This window comes from Ammodytes marinus (genome assembly GCF_949987685.1).
Source record: "Ammodytes marinus genome assembly, chromosome: 4".
Lineage (NCBI taxonomy): Eukaryota > Metazoa > Chordata > Actinopteri > Uranoscopiformes > Ammodytidae > Ammodytes > Ammodytes marinus.
The window spans coordinates 28406635-28421334 of NC_137233.1; the positions used below are offsets into that span (position 1 = coordinate 28406635).

At 44.2% G+C, this 14700-nt stretch overlaps 1 protein-coding gene across 2 annotated transcripts in view; it reads left to right on the forward strand.

The window, feature by feature from the left end:
• Positions 1-2616: 2616 nt before the first annotated feature.
• The window catches only part of kif21b (kinesin family member 21B), a gene marked incomplete at both ends in the record, with an annotated part of 57117 nt that continues 45033 nt past the window's right edge, over positions 2617-14700 (forward strand). For both annotated transcript variants that reach the window (XM_080026381.1, XM_080026382.1), the window contains one exon: positions 2617-2657. In XM_080026381.1, the coding sequence (XP_079882507.1) occupies positions 2617-2657 (41 nt within the window). The remainder of the gene's footprint in view (positions 2658-14700) is intronic.

Below are 14700 nucleotides of genomic sequence, written 5' to 3' on the forward strand. Positions count from 1 at the left end.
TTGCAGTGGGCTCAGGAATACATGAAGACTCATCTTCAAACAGTCGTGTTTACTGATGAGTGCCGTGCAACCCTGGATGGTCCGGATGGATGGAGTAGTGGATGGTTGGTGAATGGCCACAATGTCCCAACAAGGCTGCGATGGCAGACAGGAGGTGGCGGAGTCATATTTTGGGCCGGAATCATGGGGAGAGAGCTGGTTGGCACCTTCAGGGTCCGTGACGGTGTGAAAATGACCTCGGCAAAGTATGTAGAATTTCTGACTGACCACTTTCTTCCGTGGTACAAAAAGAAGAACCGTGACTTCCGTAGTAAAATCATCGTCATGCATGACAATGCACCATCTCATGCAGCAAAGAATACCTCTGTGTCATTGGCTGCTATGGGCATAAAAGGAGAGAAACTCATGGTGTGGCCGTGGCCCCCATCTTCCCCTGACCTCAACCCTATTGAGAACCTTTGGAGCATCCTCAAGCAAAAGATCTATGAGGTTGGGAGGCAGTTCACATCAAAACAGCAGCTATGGGAGGCTATTCTGGCATCCTGCAAAGATATTCAAGCAGAAACTCTCCAAAAACTCACAAGTTCAATGGATGCAAGAATTGTGAAGGTGATATCAAAGAAGGGGTCCTATGTTAACATGTAACTTGGCCTGTTAAGATGCTTTTGATTGAAATAGCTTTTGATTTCACTAAATATGACCTCCTAATGCTGCAAATTCAACAAATGACCGTTTTTAGTTGTTTACAACCTATAAAATGTTTTGAAACTCTCTTGTGCATAATAATTTGGAACAGTGCATTTGGAGTTTTTTATTTTTGAAAAAAATACTTTTATTATTGGGAGGTTTGTTCAATAAAATTTGAAATATACTCTAACGGTTGATGACTTGAAAATTATACTGACTGTGATTTGCATCGACTATTTAGGAAAATCTGGGAAAATCTCATTTGCATTATAATTTGGAACGCAGTGTATATCACTTAGCTCCTACGGAACCTAGAGCAATGTTGACTTACTCAGAGTGGGTTACATGGATAAAATAGCAATTACATCACTCAAACAGGCTAAAGTGATGTATTGGTCAGGCTTTGAAATAGATATTTACTTGTAAGCATATAAGGTCTGCACACAACTCATGAACTGATTATGTAATTCATGAAAATAAGCTTGACTCTGCTAATATTTGAAGGTTTTACCATAATTTTGTTCCCTGAATGCCATATATATGAAGTTGGGTACTTTCTAGCATGTTTTAAATAGCACCACTGCTTTTTTCATCCTTAAAAATGTAGGATTAGACACCATAATCAAGATCCTAGGTGCTATACAACCCAAGCTACCGATACTATAACAGCCAATGGCAACCATGGGAGAAATTGTCGATGGCCCTATAGCCAAACATCTTCCTTAGGGCATGTTCTAACAGTGTGCCAAAGCTCATGTTTGTATAAAAAAAGCTCAATTCCTTCATATATTGCACCTATCTGCTGGACTAATAAAGAGATGTAGTACTTCTTCGTCTTCCAACAGGTGCATTTCCCTAGGACACTTTAAACTATAAAAACACATAGGCCTATGGCCTTTAACTTTTTCCGTTCTGTGCTACTGCACATGGAGATGCAACAAGACGGCCTGACCTGCTCCTAGGCTATTCCACGGAAGTTGAGCTTTTGACACTCCTAAGTGTTTTTTTTTTCATGTAGGCCTATCTAATATGTTGTTTATTATTGTATCTTGTACAGCATTTCAACTGATGTTGTTTTTAAATGTGCTATAGAAATAGGCCTACATCTGACTTAGACCTTTGACTTTGGAATAAAATAAACAACACCTTTTCATTTTCAAGTGATTTTTCACAAGGCTATTTAAAACATATGCAGATATTATATTTCATTTCAAATCTGTTCTGAAAAAAATAATACTTATTCTACCTATGCCATTACAGTAGGCTATGTGCCCATAGGCTAGACCAGGCTATTTGTTTTGGGGATGTTTTGCATACTAACTCATCAGCTGAGGCCAGCATTGTGTCTTTTAGAATCAGTTAATAATCTGAATAACAAGTTGAGTGAGGCAAATTGATATTATTTACCATTTTCCCTACTATTTTATTTGTGGGAGGGAACTGCGAAGTATTGATTTTGGATAGGCATGAACGCTCCAATAGGCGACACCAATATTTCCGACATCCCCTGAAGGCAGCATTTGCCCCTCCAGTTTACAGCCTCAGCGCTCAGTCAACGTGATCTCGTCTCTCTCAGAGCAGAGCAGGCAGCGGTGTGCTTTCTGAGGAGCGCTCAGTCATCTGCTTCTCATACACACACCACACGCTCTTCAAACAGGATGTAGCGACCTGGACAGACCGCGGAAAGATAGAAAAAAGAAGCGGGTGAAACACTGCGATGTCACTAAACACCGGCGAGCCAGAAATGAGCGCCACGGCGGAGGGGAAGCAGACAGGAGGAGTCCCGAGGAGGCAGCTCACCACCCGCAGGTCTTGACGGCTGCTCCCGCTGACCTGAGACACCCAGAGCCGCCGCAGCAGCACCACTGAAAACCCCCCAACACAGAGCCGAAATACAACACATCTCTTCGGCAGACCTCGAAAGCGATCATGGCGAGCCAGGGTGACTGCTCCGTGAAGGTTGCATTGAGGTAAGTGTCCGACGCCTGTCTGCTGGTAATCTGCAGACCTTAGCAGGTCTACCACATTGTCTGTGTCTGTGTCTCCTGGCGACCAATGAAATGCGTCCTTCACACCTTTTAGTCTTATTTGTTTTACCCCAGATTCATTGCTTTCTCGGTTCATTGTGAGATACAGTTGGTTATACAGCTGCAGAAGAGACCTTGTCTTGTTGGAAACATGGGGTGGTGTTCTACACAGTATTGATAAGGCAAAGCATGTGCCTGCACCACGCTATCTCCGCATGATTGTGTGTTCATGTAGCCTAGGGGTGGCATAAGTTCTCTACAGCTTTAGTCCGTTCCTTGTGAAGCAGCGGATTTTATTCAGCATTTAACATAGCGTGAGGTGACAAGGGCAGCTGCAGGTGCAGAGAGGAGAATGGGCGTTTCACTCCAAAGCAATTTTTTTAAATATTATTATCCCCTCATGCAACTGACTAGGCCTACCTGCAGTCTCACCCCAACCTGAACTCCTCACGTTTTATTTTTTTAGATGATCAGGAATCGAGCACAAAGAGATGCTCTCCTTTCAGATCTGTGTCATTCCACTGCCTTTGTTGGAAATGCATCCAAAAGCTTAAGCAACACAGCAGCCAATTGGATTGGTATCAGGGAGGTATTAGCATCCAATCGATTGTGCGTGCCAGGACATAATGCTGATTTAAGTAGATCATAAATGTGCATTGCGATGGCACTGAGGGGCCTCTGAAACCGGAAGGCATGACTTGTGTGTGATTGGCGCTGCGCCTGTAAGCATGCTCATTTTGCAGTGTGTGTGTGGTGCTTAGGCGTTGGTCTGACATACCGAATGCCCTTTAACTCAGACCCTCCCAGAAGCAGTCATATCAGCTAATGGATACCACCCAGTCTCACTTAAGAGTCCTATTGAAAACAATGGCATCCTTTTATCCTGTCTTATTGTGCAAATGTAACGTGACTGCAGCAAAGTAACAGCTTAAATGTAACTATTCTTCAGCAAAGACCCCTTTGAGGTCCTCCAACCCCAGTTTGGGAAGCGTTGATTGAACTTAGTGGGGGTTGAGGTTTGGGGGGGTTGGCTCTTAAGAGGAACCTTACAACCGATGAGCCCCCCCCCCCCTTCCCCCCAGGGGACGTTTCAGAGTCACTTGTCAATCAGCTGTGAGTGAATCTCCTTTGTGCCTGTGTACAGCCAGGACAGGAACAGGAAGTGGGGTGGGTGGTGCTGTCAGCAAAACAAAGAGGTAAAAAAAAAGTAGGTGAGAAAAGGAGAGGCACAGAGACAGCTGGTGGCTGCTGCTCAATGAGGTTATTGATTAGAAAGTCTGGAGGGCCTGTCAACTGAATGAGAGAAGGTGACATACATCTTTACGCACACCGCATGTCTTGTAGGCCTGTGTGTTCAGGTGTCTCTATATCTTGTTCGACAATGCAATGTTGACACGATCAGCAGCAGCAGCAGTGTGTGTGTGTGAGAGCATATTTTCATTGTTCTCACCTACTGAATCTGCAGAGAAAATGGTCAAATCAACACAGAGAGCAATCTCATCACAACAGCACCTTCAAGTTAGTTTTATTAGAGAGAACTCCCCTTTGTAATTAAACCGTCTGTGTAATTACACGACTATGCTGGTGGGCGAGCTAAGTGATCTGTGCATTCAGGCTACACGCTGTGCCACCAAAAAGTTTCTTGTGTGTTTGACAGGAAATGGGACGCCCACAAATAAACACGCCATGCGGAGAAGGATAACTTCCTGCCGTAGAGAGTCGACTGCCGATGATTACATTTCTTTTTTTTCTTCTCTTCCATGAGAAAAAGTCGGCCGCTGATAAGAGAGGATGTTTAATTGCTCCCATGCTGCGCAGCCCTCGGGCACGCCGCATTGAGCTGAGGCCTCTGTGTTTTGGAGGGCAATGAGGTTGTGTTGAGGACACACACACACACACACACACACACACACACACACACACACACACACACACACACACACACACACACACACACACACACACACACACACACACACACACACACACACACACACACACACACACACACACACACAGTCTCAGTAGCCATCATCCATTTCCTGAATGTCTGCACTGCCTTCCCCAGACAATGTCCTTTCAACCAGTGCTGTGACCTACAAACCTGCATTCAGACCTTACTGCCGGAGGTTGATAACACAGACACACACTGCATTGCAGTCAGGTCAAACAAGATGCACGTAAGGTCACTCCCTGCATAAGTAGCCGTCGTTAAATTGCTTTGGGCTCAGACGTTTCCTCTTTTATACAGCTGCTTTCACTTACAACATGAGCTTGGTCGGATGCAAACCTGCTATAAGGACGAGAAAACTCCCACATCTCATCATTCTCTCCCATTAAAACCTTCACACGCAGACATGTGTGGAGTGTGCCACCTCCTCCACTCGTTTTATCTTGCGTTGAGGGCTGCGTTTGCCCCAGATTGACGGCTTTATGTCCGCCTGGCTCTGGGCGTGCATTTGCTAATATAAATGTCAATAATTCAGCTTTTGTGTGTATGCATGTACGCCGGGTGAAAGTTGACATGTGAGCTACGAGCGGTGTGTGTGTATTTCCATTTTGCATATGGATCTCTTTCTCTCTCTCTTGCTGTTTCTCTCTCTGCACCTCTGCCTCTTACTCATACAGACAGACGAGCGACTCTCGCCTTCCGCCAAACTGCCTCGTCAGCGTCGACCACTGTGTATAAATAGACACAAAGACAAAGCTGCTTTAGTGCTGTTGTGTGATCTTTGACCTTGTGACTATACTGCCGCTTGATGTTCTCACCTTAACACACTCCCCTGCCAGGCTTTCCCTCTCTGTGGCGATCTCTTGTGTCTGTCGCCAATAAAATGAACCGAGGAATCATTTTTCATCGATCCCCCCCCCCCCCCCCCCCCCCCCCAGGTCCTGTGTTGTCATGCGCTTGTGGTTTAGGATGATAACAGCAACATAAAGCTGATTCGTCTGCCAATAGAGCACAGAATACTCAGTGTTCGTTCAGACCACACGTGGAAAAAACCGAGGTGTTCTGGACAGTTATGACGCTGAGCATTTTGGCTGTAAGGCGATGGGAGCTCAGCTGAGAGAAAGGAGCATCTTCGATCTCTCTGGTCCTCTGACAAACGTTTTTTTATCAACCAGTCCAACACTAAAGTTTCAGCCTCAGACATTTGCCACCACGTGACCAAAACAAAGATTTTCGAAACAACATGGGGAGTGGTGGAATACAACTGCGGAAGAGGCCCCTCACAGCTGATACACAAAGGCTTTAAATGGCCGTTAAAAAAAAGAAAAAAGAAGGTGGCGTTTTGTTGTTGGACTTATGTCCTGTGTAGGCTACCAGTCTCGCCTGCTTCCTGTGTGTGCTAGCTGTCGGCCACACAGGCTCTGTCTGCTTTACACACCTCTCCCTTGGGGGTTTGCCTTTTACAAATGCTGGTGGGAAAATGTGCGTGTGTTTGTTTGTGCGATTGGGGTATATCGGCCTATAGAATGTACTCGTCACACATGGTGATGCTGCAATGTAATCTCCTCCTGACCACATTCATTACACTATGTCTCAACATTCAGACCCGACCTCTACCCCCCCTCTGCCTATAGCAGATTCACAGTGCAGGAAAGTGAAAGCAGGTTGGCTTTGTTGATGGGAGTCGACTACTGCAGTTGCTTCCAATCAGCAATTTGGCCTCAACCGAGGAAAGAGGAGCAGGAAACATGACAGAGCACACGCCCAGGTTGGCCGTCCACAGCCGTGCATCACTTCCTCCTCACGCTGGCCTGCCGGTCACATGACTGTTTGTATTGTTGCCCTTCAGACCTTTTAGACTTCACACTTCTGTGTCAATGAATGTAGCTGCCAGAGTCCTCAAGAAACCTCCGGCGTGACATTTGAAAGTTGAAGGGAACATTATGTGGGCCCATGTTTAGACCAAATGACTGATGTGCATTTCAGGACAGTAATGGGCTTAGAAAAGAGTGAGAGTGTTTAGTTCATCCCCTGTTTTCTACCAGCAATCACTGTTGCGTAATCAGGCTCTATAGGCTCATTGAGACACAGACTGTGACGAGAGCTGAAAGAGGTTTGCTGCAGGACACAGAGGTTAGGGAGGTCTGCTCAGCTCCCTTTCATAATTCAGGTTTTTCCAAACAACACAAACGTGACACACAGTGACAACACAGCTGTTTGCCATTTCTACTGAGATGAGCCTATATCAGTAAAAGGGTGGTGCTTCTTTGCTGAGTGTATTGATCCTGATAGGGTGTAATGTATCTCAACAGAAGCTTAGTGTATTTAAATCAAAAGATCAGTCGAATGGGGGAGCTGGCATGGGGCTTTGGCAATAAACTCAGTGGTGCAACTGCTCCATTGATGAACTTCTCCCTGTCAAGTGCATCAGCAGTCCCAAATGGTGTGCTGCTGTTGCAGAATGACTTCCTGTAAAGCTGCCGTTGGACTATCCAGACTTCCTGTTCACTTCCTGCTTTGTGAGCCTCTGATGAGTTTGCTGAAATGATTCAGTTATAAGCCCAATCCTCGGTGAGAGTGTTGACCTGAAAGAAAAAAAGCCTCTGTGTCATTTTGTTTACGAACCCGCAAGCAATCAGTCAAATGCTCTATAGCCTGAGAGGTAAAATCAGTTGAACCCATTATCTGTTCTTTTTTGACAACAAAAAGGCCTGTTGTTTCTGGCCAAGAAATGGAAAATGCAGTGATCCAAGAGCGTGCTAAGCGACAACACACAATCTCAGACTTCCTTCTGAATGTTTGCCTCATCCTTTTTTTACTTTTTCTCTCTCGCTCAAGCTTGTCTGCACTTTGAGCAAAATAAAGCTTGACACTGTGACCAAAATGCTGGAATTTCACCAGCTCCCCCCCCCCCCCCCTTCCACCTCCAAATCGCCCACTCTTGCACTTGCACGTGCACACATACACACACACAGACACCAAAAACACACACACATACAAATACTCATACACACACACACACACACACACACACACACACACACACACACACACACACACACACACACACACACACACACACACACACACACACACACACACACACACACACACACACACACACACACACACACACACACACACACACACACACACACACTGTATTTATTTGAATTCATCTATTTGAATTCAGTGAGGGGATGAAAGGCCCTTCAGTCTGAACATTTGCATTTTCCTGTTATCAGGGTCTCATCATAAGTCAGCTGGAGTTGGCCTTCTAAACATGAGTTATAATTCATGGTGCTTGGACACAGAGAAAGTATTTTTACACAGAATAGGACCAATTTCATCATTCTTTAGCATTTTGGTCAGAGTTAAATACATTTCTGTGGTTCGCATAGTTTGATAAACCATGTATCCTATGTGTGTGTGTTGACATTGTAGTGGTCACTTAGAAATGTGTGTGTGTGTGTGTGTGTTGGAGGGGGGCTGAGGCATAGCAGAGGCCCTTTTTTAAACAGAGCACCTCTCGGGAGAGCACAGAGGACACAGTGTGAATGAGTCTGATGTCACTGCAGGTCTTTGTGCTCTGTGCTGAGCTTGCACTCACACACGCGCACTGATAAAGACACACTGGCCCAAGGGCAGAGAAATCAGAGGGTGAATGGGGATGAAAAAGAAGAAGTACAGGCTATGTTTTCAGAAGGGCCCCGGTAGATGGGAAGCGGGGAAAGAAAGTCAGTTTCTGATGTCGCCCTTGTTTTATAAACTGCTTGCTTCCTGCAATTCAACACATAACAAATGCAGAGAAGAATTCAAAGAGGTAAAGAGACAGAAGAAGGGGTGGGCGGGTGGATGGGTCTGGGGGTGGACATGGGAGTGAGGAGAAAAAGGAGCAAGCGTGTCCTCGGTTGTCAAAAGGGCTACTGTAGCGTGCAAATGTGCCCTCTCTTAGCCCAACATCCAATCACTTTGTGTGTGGTGTGCGTGCATGCGTGCGTGTGTACGTGTGTGTGTGTGTGCATGGGTGCGTACGAGCGTCTGTGTGTGTGTATGAATAATTTGGGCACAGCTGCATGTGCTTGACATATTCCCGCGGAGGGAGGAAGAGGCAGAGAGACGGAGGCCCTCAGGTGTTGTGTCTAGACTGCACAGAGTCAATCTACTTCTCTGTATCAATGTTGAATGCTCTTTTCTAAACAATCCAAAGTTATATTCTCTTCTGCTTTTTTTTAGAACTAGAAATTTAACATGACCAGTAAGCAGTTGATAGGAGTGTTAAATTCAATACTTCCCCTTCCTCCTTTACGGTCTTATAACTCATTTGATCTGTGTTGTGCTTATTTGGAAATGTATTGAAAAAACACATCCACACAGGTCTTACTCAGCCTGCCGCTCAAATGTCTAATGAAGCGTTGCACACTGTAAGCAGGTCAGCAGTCGGTGTGCTCTTTCTGCCTCTGTGTGTATCTGAAATTGGATAAATTCATATTCATAAAGTTTTTTTTTCATCTGAGTTACATTTAACTGAATACACTTTAGACTCTGTTGTGCCTTTCCTGGGCAAGGAAATAGGATTAATGCTCTGTGAGGAAGTGTAGATATTATGGACTAAGACAAAAGATGTGTTTGTGTGTATGTTTTCAGTAGAGCTAATGCCACTGCCGGCTGTGAAGATATGAAGATGTGTGTGTGTGTGTGTGTGTGTGTCTGACCAGCTGGCCTATAATCACCTTCAGTGCTAAGTAGCTTAATCGCTGCTGGACATGCCTCTGAGTTTGTTTTGTGTTGTTGTGTGTGAATGGAGAGAGATGACAGCAGTGTGTGTGAGGCTTTAAAAACGGCAGAATTCAGCACAAAATAACAACCGATGAACTGAAATTCAACATACATTTACATTTTTTGCAACCCTTAATGACTAAACACCTGCAAAACCACTGACATACCCCTCAGACTTAGCTAGCTGTACATTGACTTTAGTGCTTAAATATTTAGCATACCAACACTCTAAACTAAAATGGTTACCACGATAACATTATACTTGCTGAACATTATAACTACAGCTTAAAGGTGAAGTGAGCGGTTTATTTATATTAATATAAGTGTTAAATCGCTCTTTAGTCATACAGTAATCACTTACACGATGTACGGGTTTCATAAAGCCAATCTCTTAGTCAGCTGCTCTGCATGTAATAAGCAATTAAACTATATGTAGTATCCCAAAATGTTATCCAATCACAAGAGAGAACGCTACAAACCGACACCCGTCCGCACCCGTTTCACTCATGGCCTCACTGCCGGTGCACTTCAGAGCGACACATGGGTGAATGTTTATGCGCCTACAATGGCGGAGCAGGTACAAATCCTTCCCAATGTCTGTTTTGATGGTTTTTATCATGTTTTATCACACTTATGGATCTGAGATGATGCTATATAACTTGCTGCTCGAAGTCCTCAGTGTATTAATGTGGTGACGTAGGGACGAGCGAGGGGACTGCTAACTGCAGTAACTGACAGGAAGTTAGCTAAAAGAACCATTCCTCTTACAGCTCCTTTTAATGTTGTCATTGTGAGCATGTTAGCATGCTGAAGTTAGCATTAGCTCAAAAGTGCTGCTTGCGGAGTAGGTAGGTGGTTGACTCATGCTTTCTTCAAAAATGAATTACTCAAAATTGAGAATTTAGTTTTTCATTGCCACAACAAGAAATAGAACATTGTAGAACACTGGCTAGGCTGTTCTCAGTAAAATATACACTTTTGGCTAATCCAGCGTGGCAAAGGAAGCTAATTTCCCAATGAACATCACACATGTAATGAGGAGGTCAGCCCCATGTCAGCAGGTTTTTCTCATGTCAACTCATTACTATGTCATGTGGTTCTGATAATTAGCACAGTGCATTTAACTTGTGAATTGTTTAGACTGGTTCAGGAAGTGTCTTTAGTGGTCATAAAAGCAATTAGTGGAAGAAAAGTGCCTGGAAATACCCAGAAGGTTAAGAGTCATTAAGAAATATTCACAGGTTGTGTAGCCAACTCTTTGCAACCACACAGAAATACAGATAAGTGGAAAAAATAGATACCTGAGCAAATCCATACAAAATATCACTTATATGAACTTTAACTCTGAAACCTCCAGGAAGCAAATTCAGACAACTTAAATTCTGCCCAGATAGGAAAGTAGGATATGCTAGCCTAAAACACCCTTTGTGGTATTAAAGTAACATTAGCCCAATTTAGCTCATTATCTTGCCTGCTTCAACGTTTATTAGAAAGAAAAAAAATGTTTTTGTAATTCCTTGGTCATAGCCCATTTTCTACATTTCTGCATGGACTTGCAAGTAGACTACATGTGTATGTGCATGTCCCTGACGGATGAGCTAGTTGGCTACGCTCACATACCTACAGTCAGACAAACGGCCAGACGCGATGGCTGGCTGCATTAGCACTCATGCTAAACACTGTATGACAGAGTGGGAGGCTGGGGCTGCTTACCAGCACGCCAGGGAGGTGGACAGACAAACAGAGTCATGGTAGCATTTTGCAGCTCAGCAGCGTGTGTATACTGTCTGTGTGGGGGGAAAAAAGGTGTACACAGCTACAGGTTTCGGTAGCTGTATGTCATTTGACTTACAACATTTTTATACTCTTGAAATATGCCACCAGAGCAAACAAATAATGTGTGATCCCTGGTATCTTTTTTGCACGTTTGTGGGTGCTGCAGTTTGTGTATTTTGTAAGTCTCTCAAGGCTTGTCCATCTAAACTATCAGATAACTTGCTTTTTCCGGAAGAGGGGCACTAAACCCAGGATAATTGAAAGCCAAATGTGAACAAAACCACATTGGCTCTATTAGGGACTGCTTCCTGTTGCCACTTTCCTTTTGATCTTTTTTTATGAACTCCCTACCGGCTCTCCCAAGTGCCCCCACCATAATAAGTGCCACACTGGATCATAGTGTTGTATGGTCTGTTAGTTGAGTGTATCCCTAACACACTCCAGATTATACATATTCACATGGTGGCCCTTCATGAAAATATGGTGAATTGTGGTTATGGTGTGGTGCAGCACTTTATCTAAAATGGATTCAGAATCCATAAAACAACACAAATGTTATTCTGATGGCCGATGCTGGTTGAAGTTAATTGGCATAGAGCGTAAATAGGCTAGCAGCACCCCCCCTGACCTTGCCAAGGCCGTCTGTCATGAAATTGTAGTAAAGGAAGCTAATTTGATTCTTTCGCATGTCTCCACCTCCCCCCATGGAGCAGCAGACAGATCAGACGAGGGGGGGTGAGGAAGTGGGGTGGGGATTGACCCAGAATCGTCTCCGATCATGCAGACTGATTTGTCCTCGTACCAATGAGAGATGCTCATCTGAACTTGAGTGATGGTTACTAGTCTTTCACAGTGGTGAGCAGTTAGTTAGTTTCTTACTGTGTGGCACAGTTTACTTACACGTTGTGATGATCACTATGCTCAGAATACATTTCAATTGCACTGGTTTTACAGTGAGTAATCCAATAATACCTCAGTTAGTGCACTATTATCTATTTGAAATAGTGTTTATATTTTTGTATTCAGGCAAATTAACAATCTCCGACTGTCTAACCCTACATTTCTCTTACTGTGATGTCACAGTAAGAGAAATGTAGGGTTAGACAGTGAGACCATAAATCTGCCTTTTCTCAGGCTAGGATGAACCAATTTCAATTTTATTTGCACATGTATACTACATAGGATCTCAGAATTCAATACACCTTCATATTCCCACCGGTGAAGTAGGCCTTTAAGTAGGAGGCGTGTGAAAAACCTGAGGGCAGGTACACCCAGACAGCAAATACATCTAATCTACTATGGCTCAGTTTTTAAAGCCTAGAGACAAACGTTTGTTGTATGTATCCCAGTTTCACGCGTAGCCTCACTGAGCTTCCCACAAAGCCCTGTCCCACTTTACCTGATGTTATCAGCATGAAAATGTGACATCTGAGACCCTGGAGTGTCCTGCAGTGTCCTACAGAAACCCACTCTGAATTCTCGTCTTCGACTCCTCACTCTTTTCACTGTGCTGGTTTGTTGTCACCATACATGTAGGTTGATCTCTCTTGTCATTGAAGAGACAATAAAGGAGAAGAAAGCACTGAGGCCACAGTCGTGTATTGAGACAAACCTTAAACTCACGATAAAAGTCGATACATTCTAAAAACGGAGATGGTGAGGGGGGTTACAGCTCAGTTGAGAGTTCGATCTTTGTTGAACAGCTGACCTAGCCCTTTACACACAATGTAGGACAGCCCTGTCCTCCAAGTCTGGCTCAGTTAATGTTAACGTCGATGAACCAATTTGCTCATTTGTGCTCCAGCGCATGCTAGCACAACCAGTCAAACCAATGAGCACAGTGCATGTGAGCTCTGATCTCCCATATCCCCCTGTTACCAATCGGCAGCATTGCCTCGAGCTACAGGGCCTGCCGTTCTGCGAGGTTAGCTCGATAGATAAGGTCAATACAAAGGCTATGAACAGGGGCTCGCATGTATTGTATGTCTGAGTTTGCCGGTGAATGGACTGCTAGTCCAGCATCGGATAAGGGTGTGAAAAGGCCTTTTTCAGCCTAATCCAGGAAGTGGAGAATACCCTCAATAGATGGAGTGGTTGTTTTTATGTGTTTGTTTTCAACTATTGTTCTCCATGCTACTACAATATACTTTTCATTGTTTCATTGGACAAACACCAATTTAATGGATAGGAAACTTGATGGCATTGGTATTTCTTTTAGGACGTGGAGTGTAGTTTAAACAAATTATTTCAGTAGGGCTGCCACCAACGTCTTCTTTCATTACTGATTCATGTCTAAATTATTTTTGATTAACTGATTAATCACTTGTGTGTCTGTATCAGAAATGAATGAATAATACCCATGATTTTCACCAAGCCCAACATCACACTTGTACATTCAGTGCTTATATATTGTCCCCGTAATGATAATACATCATCACATCTGCGAAATGTGGTGCCTGCTGATGTCTGCCATCGGGTCTACAAAACTGAAACTGGTGAATGCTTGACTTGAGAAATTACTTATCAAAGTAGTTTACGATTGTCTATCTGTGGATCTACTTATCGTCCAAATAAAAGAATATGTGTGGATGATGCCCCACATTATGTAATTTTCTTACCCAGAGTATGTTGTCATAAGAGTGGCCTTTTGGACATGTTTAAAAATTGCACCAGGCATGCCGCTCTGGGAGAATCAGCACATGTAGGTGAAAGACAGTTTCCACATGGGAGCTGCAGAAAGTGTCCACTCAGCGGCTGCCTGCCACCACCTGGGCAAGCCAGCTGTCCACGCCAAGCGCCCACCTCTTGTGACGACTGTCCCACTTCCCTCTGCACACACATGCTTATAATGGGCCTGTCCCCTTCATTCACTTAATGCATCACTGCCTCGATTTGTCCAAGTGTTCCTCATTAGTGTATTCTCTTCCAGTGCCGCCACCTGAGCCTGCTGTTTACTCTCTGAACCCAGCTGCCTTTATGTCCACTAGTCCCTCTCTTTATTAAAAAAAAAATCCTGTTCAAGGTTCGCCGAATGCCATTTCTCAACCATCATTCACTTGTATTTGATTTCAGATTATGTTATTCATATAGCTAACATGACCTTGGCAGGGACAAGGCACTGTGAGGTGCCAATTACTTATTTTCTGCCATCTTCTTGTGTGTGTGTGTGTGTGTGTGTGTGTGTGTGTGTGTGTGTGTGTGTGTGTGTGTGTGTGTGTGTGTGTGTGTGTGTGTGTGTGTGTGTGTGTGTGTGTGTGTGTGTGTGTGTGTGTGTGTGTGTGTGTGTGTGTGTGTGTGTGTGTGTGTGTGTGTGTGTGTGTGTGTGTGTGTGTGTGTGTGTGTGTGTGTGTCTGTACGTGTGTCTGTACGTGTGTCTGGCTACCAGCCTGTTAGCCTGCTGTGAAGTCGGGCCCGTGTGGAGAATTGGAGAGACGGAGAGTGAGAAACAGATTTTGTAATGAATGGCCTTATTCCATAACC